The 9,332-nt window shown below is 36.5% G+C and overlaps 1 protein-coding gene across 1 annotated transcript; it reads right to left on the reverse strand.

Annotated features, from left to right (window-relative positions):
• Positions 1-2,829: 2,829 nt before the first annotated feature.
• Positions 2,830-5,413, reverse strand: LOC111876092 (abscisic acid 8'-hydroxylase 3). The gene is made up of 9 exons (XM_023872620.2): positions 5,014-5,413; positions 4,597-4,915; positions 4,347-4,499; positions 3,987-4,256; positions 3,803-3,889; positions 3,619-3,697; positions 3,415-3,521; positions 3,199-3,317; positions 2,830-3,057 (listed from the first exon to the last, which is right to left on the reverse strand). Exons 1-9 carry the CDS (start codon positions 5,214-5,216, stop codon positions 2,967-2,969), a joined length of 1,428 nt encoding a protein of 475 aa, XP_023728388.1. The 5' UTR covers positions 5,217-5,413; the 3' UTR covers positions 2,830-2,966.
• Positions 5,414-9,332: the final 3,919 nt, after the last annotated feature.

Consider the following 9,332-nt stretch of genomic DNA (forward strand, 5'->3'; position numbering starts at 1 on the left):
ACTCAAGAGGGGGGGGGGGGATGAAGGAAGCATTGAAGTCGACGTGTTTTTGGGTTTGGCTATCAACTTCACAAGGAAGAATTTTTTTTGAAGTTGTAATCGATCATTCCAATTGGTGAGTTTTCTTGATTTCCTTCGTTTAAAGTGTTCTTGTTTCAATTGCTAGTACTGTGGCAAGATTCATGAAGTCGAATTTCTTCCTGATTATTGGAGAATCTTGTTCTCTTTCACTTCAATTCTTTTGGCTATTTATATGGCCGAATTTCGTCCCCATTGGGTATGTTGTAGGTTGGTTCTTGCTGTCAACAAATTTCTAAAATCACTCCTTTATATGTTGTCGATGGTGCTTAAGGATTGGTTGGAATTGTGAAGTTAATTTCTCTCTTTTGGTGTCATAATTCTTGTTTCTTTTATACTCAATTCTAATGATTTTATGTGTAATGTTTTTCTGCATAAATACCATATTTTGAAGCATCCAAAAGGTTCTCAAAATATCCCCCAAGTGTCTTGTGGAGAAATCCAAACCCTATATGTGTTTTCTCTTATTAGCATCATACTTTTGTTTTTCCCTTTAAAGCAATGTACTTTGGGTTATGGTTTGAAGTTGGAATAATCTTTTTTACTCAATGAAGTGTTTCTACTATTGAGAGCTCAATTTCCATCTTGGGGTCGTTTTTATAAATACTTAATGGGTTAAGCTGTCAATTAACTCTTAAAAGTTAAAGTTGGGAAATAATATGAAATTACCTATTCTGCCACTATTTTGTAAAAATTCTAGAAAAATCATAGAAGGTAGGATATAGGATCTGTCGGTCCCCAAAGTTCAGGTTTTAAGTCTAGTATATCCTTGATTTTTCACTTGAACTAACATTGGTTCGAACTAAGGTGAAATTGTCATTTTCACTGACGGGTCAGAAATTAGCTATATTGATATCCCATTTTGTAAAATCCACAGTAAATTGTAGAAAAATCGTATGGACCTGTACAAGTAGTCCCTAGAAAGAAAAAAGACTTAGCTATTGGTATATTAAAAAATATTATAACTTTGGAAGGATTTGGTGGTGTTAAAGTAGCTTTGATCAGACTGTTATTTCGGGTCAAAATCTAGAAATCGAGTGTAGAAGTTTGTCTATATGTTTAAGGTATAGAGTAGCCATTTTAACCTTGATTAATAATATAGGAGTGTTGCAAGGTAACTTGGTGTGATTGAGTTTCTAGGCTGTAGTTGGAGGGTTAATCTGCTATTCGAGGTGATTTAGTAGTTTTACTCTCTAAATGTGCATAAGTCGAAAAGTACATTTAATATACGGAAAATTGATTCAATTTATGTCTAAAATAGTCATTGTTTTGAATTTGAATATGATGTGTTAATTTGATATGCTTGTTTGCTTGTTGCCATGCTTAGGTTCTAAATTGATACTTGACTCCATTATGATGATTATGATGTTTATGGTATGTGTTGACGTATGGTCCATTGGCATGGCCAGGACGTCAAGGCCTGGCGCTATCCTGGCAATCGCCTGCTGGACCTGTTTAGCGCCCGCTCCCGATGCTTTCCTAGCTCCCGGGCAATCTTCTTGGGTCCTTGCTAGCTGGGCCTGAGTTGGGCTGGTCCAAAGCCTGACCTTATTTCCCCTATAAATAGAATGTTTCCTCCTCCATGAGGAGGCAACTTTGAGAGAGCTTTTAACAAGCCTCTAAGCCCTACCTTTCAGCCTCCATGGCCAAACACACACCCAACACACCAATATGGTTCTCTCCAGCTAGAGAGAACCATCTCATATCTACCAACCGATCTAACTTGATCATCGGAGCTTGCTCCCTGGGCACAATACCTGGGGAAACTCTAACGACTTTGTTGTGATGACAGCTTAGGTATCTTGTCGGAAACTCGCTGACGACACCGCTTCCATATCTCCGATCCGGATCTAACACAGAAGACCTGGAGGCCTGAGCTCATGTCGCAACAACATGCAATCATAAATTTGATTGAAATTATGATAGTTAGCTATGATTTGGTGAATTTTTGATGAAATTGGTGAATATGACGATATTAGTTGATTGTATGAAATTGCATGTTTAATATGATGAATTCCTGAATTTTGCAGAGCGTTGCGCAGTGGGTTGGGTAGTTTATGATACTTACCTTAAACCCTATCTAGATACTTTTGGTGGCCTATTCGGTTGAAAGAGGACTTATAGGAAAGAGCTTAAGTCATTGAGGTATAAGTCGTTCGGTCTATCTAGAAGATCCTGCAATACATGGTACACGTACACTGTCACTATAGTGTTCGTGGACTGGAGTGGTGTGGTCCTACCGAGGAGGATCAGTTCTCACATCATATTGGATTGGGAGGTGTTATTGATGATTGGTTGGGATCGTTGTTTGCTTTTCTGTAATATGGATAAATAATGTCTATAAAGAAGAGGGGTTATATAAATATTTTTAAGGCTAAATGAATAGCTTGGAAAAGTTTCAACCATGATCATTTTACCCCTTTAGTGCATTACCATCATTTTAGCCTTTTAGTGCATATATGCTATTTATTTTAGAAATGCTAACTCACATATATCCTCTACTTCACTCTAAAGTTACACATTTAATCCGAAGTGGGACACCCTCAATATATTGGCGCTAACGACTCTGATACGGCTAGCTAGTGCACATTATTATGTTTTTGATTAATGTCCCAAGTGTAATTTATACTATATACTTAAATCACTTGTTTGATATAAACTATGTTATACTGCATGATCCAAAAAGAAAGAGCAGGTAATTGTGATATTATTTGAGAAATGGAGAATGTTTGCTTCAGAAATAAACTATGATTGCTCCAATTTAATAATGGTTGACGATTCCAATGAAATGTTGGCTAAACGTAATTGTTAGACTGTAATCACTTGTGTTTATTGCCATCCGTACTTAGCTTTTGTGCCATTGTACGTAGTTTATTCGCAGAAATTCACTACAGAGACTCGACGATGATTGGATACTTGTTTTTTGGCATCCGGACAAGTGTAGGCTGGACGGAGTCATCTTTCTCAAGAGGTTTCCACCTGCAAATTGGTGAGACTTTTTTATCTTAGTTCCTGTGATTCTATTGATTAATATTAAAATTTTCTTTTATTCCTTCTTTTTCTTAATTTGTGCATGCATGCATGTATGGTGTCTAAAGCCTTTTAATTTGATAATCATACTTGTATCTGCAGACAAGGTGATGAATGAAAATCGAAATTTCAAGTTTCGCCAGATTCATTCCAGGACACATACGAGGTCCATTTCCAAACCCAAGGAAGCTGAAAGATCTCAGGGGGTCCTGAAATTATTCAAAATAAGCATGTGTTAATTATTTATCCTGTAAAAATGATAAATTACCATGAAGAATATGAATATGGGATGTCGATCTTAGTTACATCGAATCTAGATGGATCAAATTTATGAGGGTCGGCAAACACTTGTGGATCATGGTGAATAGACACTACATCCAAGTTTACTGACCAACCTTTCTTGATACTATATCCTGAAGAGTCAACAAAACATTAAGTCATCATGCATTCGAATTGATTCATTAAACGTGATTTCATATATATAGTACATTTAGGGTATTATATCCGTACCATCGATCTCAAAGTCCATTGCAGCTTTTCTGGAATACCAAGGTAAGATCGTCGCTCTTCGTAGAGTCTCACTAACTACCTGATCAACATCAAAGAATATAAATCGGTTTCACATGGTCGTGTTATTTGTTGTCTTAACGTTATGTAAAAAAATAAAACTCTAGATGCATGATATCATGCTTACTTTTGCTGTATAAGGCATGTTGTTGACTTCGGACCATGTGAGATTTGATCCAGATTTCCTCTTGCTCCGGATTTCCATATGTTCCTCCTGATAGTTTAATTTTAAACACACACACACACATATATTTAATATTGATTTATGAAATGTTGGAACTTGTAAATAATTACGTATGAAACCTACGTACTCTGAGTTGATCCAAGGCTGCATGATTTTCTCCCAGGAATTTAACGAGCCATGTAAGGGCAGCAGTTGTTGTGTCGTGACCTGCAATTAGCAGTGTTAATATGTTGTCCTTCATTTGTGCATCCGTTAGTTTTTCATCGTCATCTTTTCCTTCTGATCCTTCTTTTCCATGCTTCTTAATCAATGACCCCAAGAAATCTTGTTGCATATCACTTCCATTTCTTCTTCTTGCTATTATCGTGTCTAACATCTCAAACATCCCATCCCGTGCCTGATAATCAGTTCAAAACATGGTTCAAATTTGTACGAATATGTGTACACAATTAATTTAATCTGTATATATTTTGAACTTTACAAGTACCTTCATGCCACGATAGAACGCAGTCCCTGGTATATTAAAAGGCAAGGATGCAAAGGAAGAAGAAATGATCTTGAAATAGTCTCGAAATTTCTCTTGCTCTTCACCCTCAGGCTCTAAGCTCATTATCATGTTTCCTATAACTTTTAAAGTGAACTGCATATAATGGAAAAAGCGTATATATCAGCATGGAAACAATCAAACAACCGAATACTAATATGATCAAGCCTTAATTAGGTCGTCGGAAAATTACTGTTGAAGCTTCTTCAAGAACCAGAACTTTTTGTCCTTCCCACTGATCAAACATCTCAATAGCCAAATCGTTGATAAACTGGAAATATTTCTTGAGGCCATCAATGGAGAGGGGTTCAGCAATGAGGCGTCTGAGACGCTTGTGGTCTTCTCCATTCTGTTGAAGCAAGCTATTGGGGCCCAACACCTTTTGACCTGTGGTGAACAGGTTCAAGCTAACCATTCCATCTTTTCCTGTTAATAACACCTTGCTTGCTTCTCTACCAGTTGTAAACACCATATATCGTCCTAAAACGTAGCTCTTAAACACCTTCCCGTATCTAATCAATTTTAAAAGTGTTAGATATATAAAACTTATGAGATGGAAAGAACTTCGATGTATACATAACTACATAAGTCCTGATCGTTGATTGTTTACCTTTGTTGCCTTTTGTTCATGAAACTGAATATACCAGAAGGACTTGAAAACTCAGATATAAAGGAGAAACTCTCGCCGATGACTGGCCAACCAAGGCTACCGGGGATGACATCCATTTCCTTTGGGAAAGCGTTTGCACGAAGGAAGGCGACTGCTAGGAGCACAAGGATCAATCCAACCACCACTGCTATTGTTAGCTCCATTTTTCTGTTGGATTTGAATTCTCAAGGTATGGATTGTTCATCACAAAGCTTCCCTATCAGGTCACTTATATATGGACGAAACATTTACTTAGAAGGAATCAAGGAAATCATTTTGGTATTTTGTTGGTTGCATCGCAAACACAGCGTCAAGCAGAAGTGAAGATTCTGTGCGAAGGAATCGAGGAATTTTGGCACATTATTTGTTTTAGAGGTGATTCTGGGACGGCTGCATCTAGTTTTCAATATATGTATATTGCTTTTCAACCATGTATATCATGGTGCTTTGGTGATTGGTACGTTAATGACATTGTGACCTTTCCTAAATATATATAATAATATACTAAATATTATGGCAATTACAGCTCATTTGCAACAAAAAGCTGTTGGTAAAAAGTAAAGCCAGCGAAAATAAAGCATTGTCTCGTAAATGGATTTTTGTGGCGAAAATCCACAATACCGTAATTCACAGCAACTACATTGTTATATCAGTATGTAATAAAAATAACATTGAAAATATCTTAATTACCAATGCTATTTGTACTCTAACGAAAATTTTAAAAAAATTTTAATTTGTTATCCAATAAAAGAATTGTAAATAACATATACGACAAACTATGATGATGACAAAATACTTTTGGATTTTGTAACCTAGATAATTTGATGACGAGTACATCAAGTTTTGCATGACATTCCATCTGGTATATATACCGTCCATGCCAGTGGCATAGTGCGTAAACACAAAACCTCCCCCTGCTCGTGGTTGGGGGATGACCAAATTTCTTTTTAATATTTCAATTTACCTATAAATACTAAAAACTATTTAAAACATTACCACACTACTTCCTTCCTTTCTTTCTATACTCATTCATTTATTATTATTTTTTTTTAATTCAAATTAAATTAAACCATCGTGCAAAACTCAAACATCCTCAAGACACCAAAATTCGATTTATTCACCCCGATTATATCCACATTTTGATTCATCCATCGGTGAGTTCATGAATATGTTACAAGAATCACCAATTAAACATCAACCTTTTTCCAATATCAATTTCAACAAGATTACTTCCAACAACGAATGGAGTTCCAACCAAACACCTTACAATAGTTAAACCCATTCCAAGCAAACATTTGTCCACAACAACAATTTCAACCTTCTTAATTTTGAGCTTCTCAAGCCTAATATTCACAAGATGAAGACGAAATGGAACCAAAATCACAATCGGAAAAACAACAAAACCCTTGGAAACGAAAAATAATAATAATAAAACAAAGACAAACGGTGGTAAAACATATTTAACCATCAACAATATATTCAACAATTTTATGAATATATATATATATATATATATATATATATATATATATATATATATATATATATATATATATATATATATATATATATATATATATATTGTAATGTCCCGTTCCTGGTACGCATCAGTTCATTTAATGTGAATTTTGTAAAAGCTACTCGACGAGTAGGTAGCCCTAACTCGTCGAGTAGATGCCAGATTGGATGCGGGGATTTAAATGGTCTACTCGACGAGTCGAAGCCTGGACTCAACGAGTAGGTCTGTCAGGAGGGAAACCTATCTTCGGGGTTTTCACCCTATTTAAGCCAGTTAACCCCTTTTGGGCCTCCCTTACCAGCCTCCATGTCCTCTAAAACCCTAATTCGTTGTGAGCTTCATTCTTGAGAGATTATTGAGGTTTTGAGTGTGTTTTTGTGATATAGAAGAGAGTTGGAAGAGCTTGGAGCCATCAAGCTTGTGGAGAAGATCAAGATCCAGGATTTCATCCATCTTTGGCAACCTTTTGAGGTAAAAAGCTCTTAGCTTGATAACCCATAGCTTAGATCTCTTTTAGTGTTGATTTATGGGTCTTTTTGATCCCTTTGGGAAGGATACATTACTCTACATGGGTTGTATGCCAAGAAATCCCTTTTTCCTGTGATATTTAGCCTCTAGAACCATAAAATAGGTCTTAAACCCGTTTTTGTCCAAGAAATGGTCATGTCCATGGAAGTAGGTTGCTATAACTTCAGTTTGGGCCCATTTGAGGTGTGCAAAGCCATCAAGTCTCCTACTTTATAGAAATGGACCATGGAAACGATCTGGATCTGTATTTTGGAGCCTTAGAAGTGTGAAATCAGCTGTTTAGGTTAGATCTGCAAGGGACTCGATGAGTTCATATGGGAACTCGGTGAGTCCGATCAAGGATCCTTGATGATGTTCATGAAACTCGGCGAGTTGTCAAGGAACTCGACGAGTTGGATCATCTTGTCCCTTTTCTGACTGTGCTAGGACTCAGCGAGTTTGAGGACGACTCGACGAGTTAGTTCGTCTAGTCGCGATGATAGGTAGCCTAGGAACTCGACGAGTAATAGGGTGACTCGATGAGGTTGTTGGGTTATGAGCATTCTAACACTCCTAAGTGTACATGCAACCCTAAATACCTTGGATCTATGTTTTTTCTATTATACATGCAATTATGAACTTTCTAAGGTATTACCCTATCTAGCATACAATAATTGATACTTGGGTAATCAAATGGATATAATACATACCTTTGTTTGATGTAGCTTGTCTTCATGAAGCTTGAGTGCCTAGTGCTCCAAGTGTGACACCTCAAATGGTTCACACAACACCAAATACACTTGGAATAGATTAGAGAGAAATCCATACTTCATAAAATCGGCTAGCCCTTTCTCGCACACATAGTCGCCGATTTTGCCAAGAATATGATCTTTATATAGTGTCACAATTAGGGTAAACCCTAATTGTCATGGATTTCCATTTCCTTGGATCCATGGGTTCAAATACACCATGGAGCATCCATGGAGCATCCTATGGGTTTTAGCCCAACTTGATAATCCATGGAGTCTTAGCCCACTATACAAGTATGGATGATTTACACAAGCAACCCATATATTTAATTAGTTTTCTTTTGATCACTTAATTAATCATAGATTAATTTTTGATCAATACTAATTAAATAATCTTATTAATATATTAGAACTTATAATATATTAACAAACCTTAAGTGTTATTTCTCTCATTATACTCTATCCAAATGCATGATGCTATGCAACCCAAATGGACCTTGCCGGGTCGGGTCAAGTCTTACCAATTATAGTTATGGACGTAGACATTACTCCAACAGTCTCCCACTTGGATAAGTCTAAAACTATTATTGCAAGTATGACTTTAAGAACCGACTGGCAATCGTAGCTCTCAAAAGCTTCTGTCGAACTCTGACCTTGCCGATGATCTCTGACCTTTGTAAATGACTTGTCCATTAGATAAAGGATCATATATTCCTCCATTCTAGATATCATATGGACTGAGACATGGATTAACAATCATTCTCTCTGTCCATCTGTTGTTTCCCGATTTCCGATTCATGATGACTGACTGATTGAACAGATCAAATAAGTCCTGGCTTGGCCAAGCACTCACATGTATCATCATTAAATCATCGAGGGGCCCACAGATATCGCTTTTATCCTGAAGGTAAAAGGAATGGATAAACTTTGACTCGTATGGCTTGTTCTACTACTTGTTGAATCATACACAAAGGCGCGTTTTATAACATCGAGTTACCAATGCGTTTTCGTGCAATCAATGTACAACCAACTCATAGTAACAACTCAAATCTCTAGGTTTGAAGAATATAAGATATTATCATCTCATGATCACTCGTGATAAAATCCATGAAGTGATTCCAATGAGCGCGGGTTGAACCCAATACTCAGAACTTATGAGCACTCATGAGTGTTGTAGTACCACCTTGTCCATCATCTTAGACCTCTACAAGCCCAACCCATGACAGTCTTGATTCATATCTACTTCCAACATATGACCGACTGTGGATAGTTTGAATAACTTAGTCAATCAGGAAGGATGACCTAGTTATTTTGGAAGTCAAAACATGCAAAATGAAACACAAGAATAATTGAATCTAATATGGTATCAAAACCTATGAATATAAATAAAACAACTTTTATTTATCACCATACTGATTACTCATTATTCATTGTTTCAGTTTTATCAACTTTATACTTGAATTAAAAAACACTAGTTGCCCATGCTCCAAGCATGTACACTATGT

Source organism: Lactuca sativa, chromosome 9 (assembly GCF_002870075.4).
Source record: "Lactuca sativa cultivar Salinas chromosome 9, Lsat_Salinas_v11, whole genome shotgun sequence".
Lineage (NCBI taxonomy): Eukaryota > Viridiplantae > Streptophyta > Magnoliopsida > Asterales > Asteraceae > Lactuca > Lactuca sativa.